Source organism: Acartia tonsa, chromosome 14, assembly GCF_053477335.1.
Source record: "Acartia tonsa isolate MP-2025a chromosome 14, ASM5347733v1, whole genome shotgun sequence".
Classification (NCBI taxonomy): domain Eukaryota; kingdom Metazoa; phylum Arthropoda; class Copepoda; order Calanoida; family Acartiidae; genus Acartia; species Acartia tonsa.
This window is the reverse complement of record NC_137273.1, coordinates 4082653-4096765: the sequence shown is the minus strand read 5'-3', so window position 1 is coordinate 4096765 and position 14113 is coordinate 4082653. Positions and strand designations below refer to the sequence as shown.

The 14113-nt window shown below is 31.9% G+C and overlaps 1 protein-coding gene across 2 annotated transcripts in view; it reads left to right on the top strand.

Moving 5' to 3' along the window:
* The window catches only part of LOC145306511 (protein Wnt-5b-like), a 109595-nt gene that overhangs the window by 56056 nt on the left and 39426 nt on the right, over nt 1–14113 (top strand). For both annotated transcript variants that reach the window (XM_080148653.1, XM_080148652.1), the window contains 3 exons: nt 802–882; nt 3372–3469; nt 3951–4023. In XM_080148653.1, the coding sequence (XP_080004779.1) occupies nt 802–882; nt 3372–3469; nt 3951–4023 (252 nt within the window). The remainder of the gene's footprint in view (nt 1–801; nt 883–3371; nt 3470–3950; nt 4024–14113) is intronic.

Below are 14113 nucleotides of genomic sequence, written 5' to 3'. Positions count from 1 at the left end.
TGCTTTGCTTATTATAGAAAATGTCATCCTTGTTATAATAAACTTTATATTTTTATGAATCCTTATAGAGAAAGGAAATGAAATGTAACTTAATATCATTAAGTAGATTTAATATTAGTTTAATTTAAGATGATTCACTATTCAAACTTGTTCGTAAGTAGCGCAGCTAAAACAAATAATTTCAGAAAATTGATATGGTTGAATCCTTAAATAAAATAACATGATGTCCCTCTGTTCGTCTTTCACTTAAGGATCGCTATAACAGCTAAACCGATATGGTTCTCCTTTACAATGTGGCTTCTCATCCACGTCCTGGAAAGTTAAAAACTATTTTGGGAGAGAGTACCAAGAGCACAAACGCCCCTAGAAAAATTTACCTGCCTCAACTTGTTCTTTTTAAAACTACAATTGCCCCTAGAGGCTTCTACGGACGTACGTTGTTACATTAGTATAAAGAATCATACAAAAAAAGTACAGTGCGGCAATTTAAATGAAACAGTAAATCTATAAAAACTCAAGCTTTTCCAAATAAGTAATTTGACTTTTAGTTTCCTACCTATGTATCTCTAGTGGCAAAGATACTCTATAAATACGTCTGTCATGACAGTTTGTAATACTTAATTGTGCCCAATATATTCTAACCTAATCTGTTTTTAAGTTAAAACATAACAAAACCCTACCCCCCCTCCACCCTTTTTTTAAATTTTTTTAAATAAGATTGTAAGGGGGAGGGGAAATTACTGTGCTCAACTAGGCACTTTGAGGGGAAATGTCTTGAAAACCTAATTTTTTTTTTTTCAGAATCAAGGGTCTGTCCTCGGGCCAAGAGAAGTTGTGTCTGCTGTACACTGATCATATGCTACATGTGGGACGTGGAGCAAGGTATGGAACTTTACCCTAAATTGATCAAAAATAGTCAGAAAATGAATAGTTGCATTAGCTCTTTCCCCAAAGAGATTTTATTAGATATATAAATAGTTTAAATTAATAATAAAAAGCTATTTGTACACTGATTATATACTACATGTGGGACGTGGAGCAAGGTATGTAACTTTACCCTAAATTGATCAAAAATAGTCAGAAAATGAAAAGTTGCACAAGCACTTTCCCCAAGACCTTTTAATTTTTTCATGTGAATAGTTTAATGTAAAACATAAAAGCTATTTGCACACTGATCATATGCTATATAAAGTGCGTAACAGAAGGTACCTCATAGTCACCTAACTTTGCCCTAAAGATAGTCAAAAAGTTAAGAGTTGCACCAACTCTTCCACAAAAAGATTTTAGTATGTTAAAGTTTAGTAAAAATACAGAGCTGTAAACTGAGCATATGCGGGGCGTGGGGCGTTAAGCAAGGTAAATAACTTTATCCAAATTTCATTGGAAATAGTAAAAATTAAAAAAAATAATAGCTGCACTAGTTCTTTCTCCAGATAAAGTAGATAAAGGATAATAGATAGATAGATAATTGGATAGATAGATGGATTAATAGATGAATAGATTATTATGTAGATAGATATAAAGATAGAAAGGTATATTGATAAATATATGGATAGACAGGCGGCTAGATAGATAGATGTAGAACGAAATGATTTAAAACCCAAAAGAATTCTTGTTTTCAATAAATGTCGAATTTTACTAGAAAATCCATTTACCATAAAACACCTATAGTAGCTAATAAAAGTCAGTGAAAATGCGCAGGGATAAGGGATATTGGGCTTAAGGGCATAAGGGCTTTTTGATGTTGGGGAGAAGGGAAATTGAAAATAAAAAAAATTAGAGGTGCAAATGGCATCCCCAAAGTTCATTTTTTAAGGGGGGAGGGGAAGGTTTATATAATAGAGGCAAGGACGTCCAAGCTTTTATATTTGGGGGGAGGGATAATCACCCCTTTACCCCCCCCCCCTCTTTGGACGTCCCTAATTGGACTGTTAATCACACTAGTCCCCAAAGTTTTATAATAATGCTTTCTTTTTTTATTTATTGGCCTAACAACTTTGGAGACTTTTGTTGAATTTTTATTGTTCGATTAATTAATTTAAGTGTCAAAACGTCTCAACCACTAATTGTAATCTACAAAAGTAGTAATTTTGTTTATAATAAATTGGGGTTTTAGTACATCAATTTGTTGCCTATTGTCGTATACCTTAAGATCCCTGATAAGAAAGAAAAAGTAGGGATATAAAAATTACATACTTTCTGTTGTATTTTCTTTTTGCTTAACTTATTAAAAACAATTGTAGCATGCCAGTGTACAGTTATATACATAAATTAGGTTTTCTCAATAATGATCATTGAGAAAGTTGAGTCAAAACGGTTTTTTTTTCTGAGTGAAATATCCCTCCCCATATTTCTGTTAATGTTATAAAGATTTGAAAAGCTATTTTTTCCGATGAAACTTTGGTATCATGAATTTTTAATCAAGTTTCTTCCGTTCAGGGTGTTTATTTAAAAGTGTTTAAAAAACTAGAAAGCAAAAGGATATACAATAATATATGATATATATGTCCAGCCACAGCAAAAAAGCTTATCATAAAAAAGTTTTTAACAAGAACAGTAAATAAATATAATGAAAGGGGAAAATGTTTTTACACTGGCTCTGTTTTTGATGTAGAGTAAGGGGGCCGAAAAAAAAGCCTAAAACCAGTCCAAGACTCATAACTATATATAATTAAAACACAACAATAACACATTTTGGAAGAGAAAAAGTTTTACATCATTGACGAAACACCCCTTTTAAAGATGTTTTGAGAATTTACAGGGCAAAAGAAAAAAATAGTTAAATTAATCTACCCCCCATTCTTCCTTTAACTGTTGACCAGTAATTAAACGCAGTAATCTACACAGTGACGTACAAAGTGATTCATGGGAGGGGGGGGGACTAATTTTGGGGTTTAAAAAAAAGGCAGGCCTTCCAAATTTCAAATTTAAGGGGGTGTTACTGTTGACACCCCCTTATCGCACGCAACAAAAAGCACACATAAGAATTTGTGGAAAATTAATTTATATGTCATTTTTATATCCCTCTCTTCCTGTGTGTTTCGATTAAGTTTTCAGTATTTTTACATAAAAGATTAAATTAATTCCAACAAATCATGATCGAACGATCGAAAAAAGTTTATTGAATATTTTGTTAGAAATTAATAGATAGATTTATATAAGCTCAAAAAACAAATGATTTATGAATTTAAAAGCATTTATGAAAATATGCCATTACTTTATCTAATCTAATTAATAAGTCTATTTATCCATTCATTTATATATCCAATTATCTATACTAAGTCATATCTATCCATCTATGTAATGCATATATCAGTCTACTAACCTAACCTAACACTAAAATCTAAAATCTATTTTTTATTATTACCTAGGTCGGGTATAGGAGAGTGTCAGTATCAGTTCAGGAATCGTCGCTGGAACTGTTCCACGGTAGATGACTCCACTGTATTTGGCCCCGTTCTTTCCATACGTAAGTCGCATTTCATATAATGCTCAAATTCTAAAGTTAATACTTATACAAAAGTAATAGGATGTATATCCGTCTGTGAGTGTGTGTATAAAGCGAAGGTGCATGGAGATAGCTGGGCTAATTTTAATCTCTTTTACAGTGAAGCCTTTTATAGGTCAAGGAAAGGATTATAATTGATTATAATTATTATGGGGGGGAGGAGTATATCAACCTTCCTGAGAGAAATCAACTCTAGAGACCCCTAAAGTAACCAAAAAAAAGCTGCCAGTTTCAAAAAAAAAGCTTTAAAAGCTACACTGTAAAGGAGAACCATACGGTTTGCTAAATCCCTGGTACAGACAGACACCGATCCTGTTACTTTAATATAAGGATTCACATCCGATTTTAATAAGATTATCATTATATTGCTGAAATTTTTCTGAAATTCATTTTAAAAAGGCATAAGTTTTCATGAACACTAATCTTGTTTTTATTGTTTTAGCCTCCAAAGAAGCAGCTTTTGCGCATGCCATAGCTAGTGCGGGAGTGGTACACAGTGTCTCTAGAGGCTGCAGGTAATTATTCCTAACTTTATAATGGGACCATGGTAAACCTCCCCTCCCTCCATGTTATAGTGAGTGCAGGAGTGGTACACAGTGTCTCTAGAGGCTGCAGGTAATTTACCTAACTTTGTTATAAGACAAACCTACTTCACTTTTATACTCCATATTCTAATATTTAAAACCATATTTTTTGCTTTTATTTTATAAATATTAGACTATAGTGCATATTGTTATGCTACCGTTAAAGATAAGTCATTCAAACATTTTTTTAGTCACAGGGGACTTTAGGGATAGGACAATTGACAATAATTGAATGTATATCCTACAATAAAATGAACAATATAACTCTTTCTAAAAATTAATATTATTGTACTAAAAAAAAATTATCTTTAATAGCATAAACAATAAATTAAGCTAAAGTCTTTAATTTGAAAGGCAATGAAAATTGAGAAAATAAATTGTATGTTATTAAACAAGGATGATGACATCCAAAAAAAATTATTGCTTTTAAACAAGAGTGTGTGTCAAGGATTTCACAAAAAGCATTTTGAAGTCAGTAATCAGTATGCCATACAATTATTGTATAATAAAATATATTTCAATTCACCTAGTCTAACCTTTTTCTATATATTTATATAATAAATATATATATTTATATAATCAAAACTTTATAGAGACAGACGAACATACTTACTCGTCTTACTAGTAGAGTAACTTCGATACCGAGAAAAAATTAACGAAACTGATAATTAAAGAAAATTAAAAACTGTTTGTTTTGATATAAACTACTCAACAATATTTTAATAAAATTCGGGAAAGTAACAAGTATAGCATAAAACTGTATTTAATCAAAGAGTGAAGAATCTCTATACTGTAAATTATATTTGTAACCAAAGTTTTATAACCAAGTTATCTTATTTGTTGACTCAACTTTGGGTACTTTTAATTGATTTTTGATGTTTTAGTTTCAAACTAGTGGTGTCCAAACTGTTCAACCAATAATTTTAATCTACAGAAGTTGTATTTATGTAAAAACCCATAGAAATATATCCCTAAAAAGGTGAACACAATCAGTTCAGTAGTCATTGTAATCTTAAGTTTCAGACAAAAAAAGATCTTACTACGGTATATAATAGGATGATTAACCCTTACAGCTCGGGCCCCAATTCCCACCTTAATAGATCGGGGGGGGGGGGCTCCAAGAGCCCCCCCCTCTATCTCGGCTCCTGGTACAGATAAAGACGTAAAATTTTTTTCTGGTGGTTCATGTGTATTTTTAGAGAAAATTACTTTTTCTAGTCATAGCAGTCAGACCGCTCCTTAGCCGCTTTTTAGCGGCCAGCCGCTAAATTTTAAAACAGCTGTAGAGCGGCCAATTTTGCAGCTAGGATGACCAAATTTTAGGACGAACTTTTATTTTTCATAACAAAAAAATTACTTTTTCTGAACATCGCCGAAAAACGGCAAATAACGGAAACCGCCATTTTCGGCGGTTACGGCGGTAAAACGGCGGTTGGCGGCGCAAATTAATATTTTGATCTGTTTATTATTGCTCAAGGATTTGCCAAAAAAAATTATAGGTCTCTAGCTGTAATAGAAGCCACGATATTCATGATATATGTCTGTAGTAAAAGCCGGACAAAAATCGGTCTTAAAGTCGGTCAGGGAGCGGTCAAGCGGTCATAACACCACTTTTCTCAATAGGTCATTGATATCTAAGTGTTCACCAAAAAAAATTTAGGTTTCTACCTTATACACAAAAGTCATAATGTAGAAATTAAGATTTATTTAGAATTTTTTCTAATTTTTTTTGCTACCCAACCGACTTTGACCGGACACCACGACCGACACAGACCAGATATCCTTATAAAATCAACTCTTGCCGACGTATAATTACTAAACTTAAAAAGTCATGAAGTTACAGCTCTCCATCTTACCTATAAAAAAAATGAGATTGAAAAAACTAGAGGGGGGGGCTCTTGGAGCCCCCCCCCCCCCCGATCTGTAAGGGTTAATTACTTTATTTTAGTTTTATGAATAATTTTCCCTAATCACTAAATTAAAGAAAAATTATGTTGATTTTTTTTGTAATTTTCAAGTCTTTAATTATATAAGAAAGATGATGTTAAAAAATAAAAATCTTTCTCTATGAAGTACAGCATTTCTATAACTTAATCCGCTAGTTGTCTGGTAGATGTTGGTTCAAATATCATCCTAACACCGTGTCACAACAAAAGGCGATGAAAATGGTTCCTACTCCTACTATATCAGATGATCGCCATAACTTTTTTGTAATAGGGGGAATACTTTTCAACCAATGAGCTTAATCTACAGAGGGTTTATTTTGTTTATCATCATTAGGCATTGCATCAATTTATCGTCTATTGTATTATTCCATATGATACCAGCTTATGTAGAATACTTTTTATTTTTCATTGGACTATCCTATCCAAAATTATTATCTTGTAGCAATTTAACTTTTTTTTAAACTCAAATAAAATCTTAAATCCAAATTTGCGTATTGCCTAATAATATTGGCGTGCCAAAAAATGGTTTGCTGAAAAAAGCTTCTTATAAAAAAAATTGTGGTTTAGAGACACAATCGATTTTGTTTCAAGCAGTAAATTTAAAAAAAAAATTATTATGAATTTAAAGCTTTGTCGTTTAAAAGATCCTGTTACTTTTCTGTTATAATTTTGAGATTTAGATATTCAAACTTTTGAATTAACAAGAATGACAACATCCAAATAAGCAATGCTCTGAAAACAAACACAATAACAAACGAACATGAACACTTGTAGAGTGTGATAATCTATAAGCAGAACGAACAGTCAGAAGGATATACCGACCCTAATTATAGAAAAACTTCGCTTTAAAAAAAAGATATCTTAATGTGCAAAACACATTGCAAAAAATATTATGGTAACACAAATTGACGTGTAAAATTAGTTGTCCAATTATAATTGGTGCTTTTTCGTTATCACCAATTCACCAATAATTAGTTTTTAGCGCAAGGGCGTCCAAGCTTTTTCCTTTTTTTTGGAAGGGGGGGGGTTATCTTTATATCATATTGGCAAGGACGTCTAAGCTTTTCATTTTTAGGGTGGTACAAATTCAAACCTAGAAATTTTTGGGGGGTAGTTACCCCTTTAACCCATCCTTCTTAAAGTAAAGGTGTGATTACCCGCTCCCCCCCCCCCCCCCAATTAGACGTCCTTGTTTTAGCGATAAAATTGAAAACGTCCTCTGATAGTAAACGTTGAATATAGATAGTACTTACTGTTGTTATGCTTGTAGGTGACATAACTATAGGAAATATATTGGCCTAGAGACAGCTATAATTCATTTTGATGAACATACATACTTTAATTTGTTAATTTAATCTTATGATTGCACATTTTTATATTCGTAGAAAGCTGGATATAATACGATGCTAGACATAGTTTTTTCGTATGGATGAGAACCGGTTCCTATCTACCGGATTCGAATGAATACGAGAAACGTTATTATTAAACTTTGGGGACTAGTGTAATAAACAGCCAAATGTCCGCTCCCTCCCTGACTTAAACAACTATCGCTAAATGTTGATTTTAGCAATTTTTGAGGAACATCCTTAATTATAAATGTGCCAATTTTGTGAGCAAAGATTTGAAGATAATATTAATTTTGTTTGACTGGTTTTTCTTCAGTGAGGGAGGGGATGTTGGGCTGTTTATTAATCTAGTCCCTAAAGTTTTATGATAACGTTTTCTTATTCGTTGTCTTACAAAAATTTGAGTTCATTAACATAATTGTCAAAATGTTTCAACAACTAATTGTAATCTACAGCAGGGGCATTTTTTGTATTATAATTTGATGGTGCATATCAATTATTCGGCCAATGTCTTATCCCTTTAGATTCCTGGTTTTTTCAGAGCTTGTAAATATGGTGCGCTTCTATTTCTGCTAATATAATTTAAATACTAATCTTCCTGTAAACTAGTTGGTGTAAAATTCTGTCTTTGATAGATTGTAGATAAGGGGAGATAATTTCATTGAACATCAATATTTTCTCACTTTCTATAAGTACATGTTATAAACGTGAAAGGTGAAAATTTTATACTTTTAATTAGTAATCAAATAGACAAGCTACCCTATTAAATTAAAACTCTTAAAGGCTAGGCTATTAAACATTTTATTTCAACTTATTTATAGTTCCTCAATAAAAGGAGAAAAATGTAAAAATAGTTCTAAAACAAAATAAAGTTTACCTGTATAAGTCAAAAATCTAACGTTTAAACTGTTTAAGAGAACTTAATGAAATTTAGAGAGACATCGTACTACTTGTTTTAAAATTTAGATTTTAAATTTCCAAATTGAAATGAACATGTTTCAAACACCTACATAAACATAATTTTCAACAGATTTTCATATTTAAAGTAAGTAAAACCCTTTGCAGTATGACTTTAAACCGATTAACATCCGCTGGATTAGAACCGTGTCTATACCATACTGAAAAATCATGTATTACATCGTATTTTCCACGAAAAATAAAATAAAATAATGAAATTAACACCCCACACATTATTTATTTTTTTTCTTTTCATTATAATGGGAGAGGATTATTAATGCTCAACCAAACACTTGTGGGAAAGCCCCATATATATATCTCAAATATTAAAAGCCAAGAAAATAACAGCTTAGCTTTTTTCCTTCTATGATAATTATACTCTATTTCTGGGACTTGTTTCTTTCTATTTCAAATCATTCTAAATATTTGCAAAATTTAGTCGTATTCGAAAAATTATTCTATAAGAGTATGTCCAAGATTAGCGTAGCTGTATACAAAATGCTAGGAAGGTTTTAATAAATCAATATATTATACTAGCGGCTTCGCCCCTAGCCTCAAGGGGCTTTGCCCCAAGAGGTGATAAAAAAGAATTTGGGCGAAATACGTAAAAGGACCAAGGAAATCCCCTACAAAAAAAAGGACCAAGGAAATCCCATACAAAAAAAATGGGGTGGGATTTTTTTGTTTTTTGGGGGAAAGAAAATAGCATAAAACCACCACAGGACCAGTAGGTATATTATCTGAAGAGTAGAATCCGATCGGTTCAGTGGTTGCCGAGATCTTAAGGGACGGACGGACTGACAGACAGACGGACGGACAGACAGACAGACGGACAGAGAGACAGACATCGTTCTACTTTGTATAATAGATATGGCAATTTTTAACAAATTACTTCTTATTTATTTCTTATTTAGTTAAATGTTTGCCCCATTAAAATTAATTTTTATTCCTTTCTCCTTCATAACCATGTAGATGAATCTTATTGATAAAATGTTATTGATTTGTAGGCCTTCATATGGGACAGGGAAATGCTTTAATGTTAAGAAGAATAAAAACCAGAGTGGAAGTGGACATTATACTGGACCCCAAAAGTTTACAAGCATTTATTTTTCTTGTTAGGCTTTGGAGACTTTTATTAAACTTTTCCACCAATAATTTTTATTTAAAGAAGGGATATTTATATTAATCATAATCATATAATAATTTCTAGTCTGTTTTAAACTTTGATATCAAAATCGGACGTATTTACATTTTTTAATTATATAGGTATTAATCGTCATAGACATCGCCAATATAAATCAAAAGGATAATGATTTTATGTTAAGATTCTGCTTTAATATGGCCAAATAAACTTTTATTCTTTTTTGGATTTTCCATTGCATTTCACTTCGGGTTTTAAATCCATAAGATGGCTCTAACATGCTATGTCTAACTTTTCTTCTTTATATTTGTTCCTACCCTAGATTAAAATCTGAAATGATAGCCTTTTATTTTGAGCTCATTAGCTTTGATATCATCAACTATATGGTGTTCTGTCACTGCCTCAAATGTTTATTAGCTTACTATCTACTGCGTCCCTAGCATCTAAGACTCTGTATTTGAACACGAGTAGGGGTCAGAAAAGCAGCTTTAAATCTAACAAGGATGGCAACATCCATAAAAGCGAAGCACTGAAACGGTAGGACAAACGGACATTAACACTTGTATAGTGTCTAAACTGAATCATCAGAATATAAAAGTATAAGAGTCGAAGCAAAATTGTAAGTAAATTTGTTGAAAAACTGCTTGATACAGGATAATGTTTATGGACATACTTACGTTTTAAGGGCTTGATTATAGAGTTGCTTCGCTTACAATATTGATCTTTGTTGTCCCAGGAATCAATATACCAAAAATCAGATCAAACGGATAATTAGATCACATAAAAATTTGTTGTTAAAAAAGTAGAAAAATCAACATGTTTAAAATGAACATACGGACATTCTGGTTATGATTATAGAGTTGCTACGCTTTCTAAATCGTACCTAACAACAACAGGAATCATCATGCAAAGTTTGAAATCGATAGGACAATTCTAACATGCCTAAATTAACGAATAAAAGCTATCTATCTCGGACGGACGGACGTACGGACGGACGGACCGACCCTAATTATAGAAAAGCTTAGCTTTTAAAAATAAAATAGCCTAAAAGCATCCCGGGACCTAAATGATGCTTACTAAAATGAAGAACTCAGTCGGTTTGGTAGTTATCAAAATCTTAGGCTTCAAACAAGGAAACCTTATGATTTTATAGGATTGCAGCCCGCGGGTCAGACAATCTGAGGATGTAATAAAATGCGATTCCACAACAAATGTATGTCAATGAAGATTAACAGATATGTATGCCCTCAACTTCATCCCAACCCCCATCCAAACTCTTTATTGCCAAAAAACGTAAAATAGTTTTGCCTAACACCTTTTTATCTTAAAGTGGTTTTCTGCCAATATACAATAACACAAATACCAAAAAGAACGACTACTATGTAAATATAAAAAAAGTCTTTTTGTCATTTTTTTTAACTTTAATGTTGCTAATATAAAGAGAGATATATTTTCTCAGGACCTATGAGAAGCTTTACTGTAAAGCAGAAATGTATCGTTTCTGAGGTTAGCGAGATCCTTAGCTATACACACATTTAGACACACAAACAAACAGACACCTAATTGCTTTTATCTAAGGATTAATCGGCTTCTATAATTTGTGACAATTCCACAAAATACTTAGTAGAATAATGTCAATAATTTAACATCTTTAGTCCAATACATGACTCCCACTCCTTACAACTAGCAGACCCATGATAACTTTTTTTTACAATTTCTCTCTCTTTCGCTGTTTCTTTAAAGTACTAATGGATTTTTAAGTTATGCCATTTTAAGTCTAAAAGGGGTAAAACTATTTTTAAAATGAAATACCTAAAAATACATTTATCCAAAAATGTCAAATTCTTAAGATTGTCTCTTTCTCTCTCTCTCTCTCTTTTTTTTTCTCTCTCTCTCTCTCTCTCTCTCTCACTCTCTCTCTCTCTCTCTCTCTCTCTCTCTCTCTCTCTCTCTCTCCCTCTCTCTTTCTCTCTCTCTCTCCCTCTCTCTTTCAATCTCCCTCTCTTCTTCTCTTTTTTCTCTTCCTATTTTTTTCTCTCCTATATCTTGAAGTGTTAAAAGGGTCAAGAAATTATCTTTTGGGATGCCCAAAAAAAGATTTTTGAAAGAATGACAACATTCATAAATGCGAAGTTATAAACTATTCAAACTATTACTGTACTTGTATTGTCAGAGTAAAGAAAACCTTTAAAAAAAGCAATTAAAGCAAATAAAAAAGGTTTGAAAGCAAATGGACAATTCCATATTGCTTTTGAATTAAACATTCCTAAAAGAAAATAGTTAATATAAAATCAAGCAGTACCAATATGAGAATAGTTATTTCTTGCATCGTATTATAAACGGCTTTCCGCGGATATAGAATGTACAATTATAAGATTAAAACTAGTTTTTTTAGCCGTTGCCTTCGGCAACTCGTACATTTCTATATTCGTAGAAAACTGGATATAATACGATGCTAGACATAGTTTTTTCGTATTGATGAAAACCGGTTCCTATCCACCGGATTCGAATGAATACGAGAAAATCGTTTCTTAACCCATTTAAATACGTTAAACTGATTTGCATTTCTTTAGAAATAACAAGGATTACATTGTTCATAATACGTAGAGCTAAGGAGTATAAAAAATTGAGTAACCAGCAAATTAAAGTGGTAAGATGTAAAATTAAATACGATTTACAAATTTGACACTTTAAGTTTTTAGGTTTACTTCGCTGTTTGAAGATCCCTACACAACTATTACATATGCATACAGACAGACGGGCGGACATTCTTTAATTGTATAATAGCTAGACTTCTAAAAAATGCCTTAAATTATTCATTGTAACATTCCAAAGAGATTAGGAATGAACAAGGATGAAAACATTCAATAGTAGCGAAGCATAGAAATTAAAGCAAATAAAAGCAAACGTACAGTTATTTATTTTTATGCTTTATTGAAAGGAGAATCTACTCAAGAATTTCTTTCAATCCTCCCCCTCTTTTCCTTTTTCCTCTCATAATGAAATTAGTTTGTATTTTTCACTCTCCCTCAATTCAATTTCAGTTCAAGAAAAGAAGAAGTACAATAAAATTGGGCGGGGAGGAAGGGGGGTTTGGTCATTTTTCCAGGGTCGATCTCTCTAAAGATGTTTGCGCCCCCCCCCCCCCAAAAAAAAAAAAAAAATATTTTAAAATCTTCCCGGGACATATGATAAGTTACACTGTAAAGGAGAACCATATTGATTCAGCGTTTAGCGAGATCTTTAGATACACACAGACAGACAGACACAGATCCTGTTACTTTTTACATAAGGATTACACAAGAATTAGGTGGGTATGATGATAATACTTATTGAGCTTTAAAATTGTTGCTTATTTGATTCAAGTTTTTAAGTTCTTTCAATTGCTTAAATTTTTAATTTTAAAAGTCAACTGCTTAGCTTAACTTTACGCGATATACTTGTCCTACATATTCGAAACTTTGTAATTCTTATCCATAGAAAAAACTATGTCTAGCATCGTATTATATCCAGCTTTCTACGAATATAAAAATGTACAATCCTAAGATTAAAGCCAGATTTTTAGCCCGTGCCTTCGGCACCTCGGGGCTAAAAAAACTGGTTTTAATCTTATAATTGTACATTCTATGTCCACGGAAAGCTGTTTATAATACGATGCGAGAAATAACTATTCCAGTATAAATTTGTAACCGAATTATATCCGCTGCATTAGAACCGGTTCTGAAAAATCATGTATAACATAGTATGACAGACAATTTTCCACAAATATTAAATGATAGTCACAATACTGGCTTTAATCTTTTAGGTTTTCATTTTAATATCCACGGAAAGCTGTCTTTAATACGATGCGATAAATAACTATGATACTTCAGAATTCAGAAATCATCGTTTGAATTAACTTTCTGGGCTATAAATATGAAATAGACCATCTAATTGTATATTATTTTGTGTTTTATTGTAGCTTTTTTATTTTATTTTAGACTTGTTTTTTTCAAAAAGTTAAAATCACAGTACAGTTAATTTCAGTACGTCTTATATTTTAAATGTTAAAAGCGAAGCTTTTATACACCTAGGTGTTATTTCTTTTATATCAGTAGGTTAGTAAAGCTTTGATTTTAAGGAGTAAGGGGGGGAACATAAGGCTGTAAATTAAAATTGTCCCCTAAGTGTCATAAATACAATCTCTCATTCATAGACGTCTAAGAGGGTTTGGTGTCTTTATTTTACCCACTAGAATATTTTTAAATACAATAGATGACCCCATCAAATCTTAGAAATCCCTTATCTTACCCCCATCAAAAAACTTCCTCACTTTTTACAAGACTGCGGATGTAAAAAAAATGTCTTACCTTTTTTTCTTACATATTTATTATTAGATTGTCATCCAAATGATTTATATAAAAAGTTAAATGTCATCTATCTATTGAACCTGTTAAAAATTTTAAAAGTTAATTGAAAGTTAGGACAGGGCTGCTCTATGATTATCTATCTATGTATTGTTGTATGTTCTTTAAAAACTAAAAAAATGCTTTGCTATTATTTTTATTTTCAATGGAAGATATCTCTTTGTAGGGTGTAGGTACTCCCTCCCCCCAAAACATTAATTCAAGACCACTCCAAGACTTATTTTT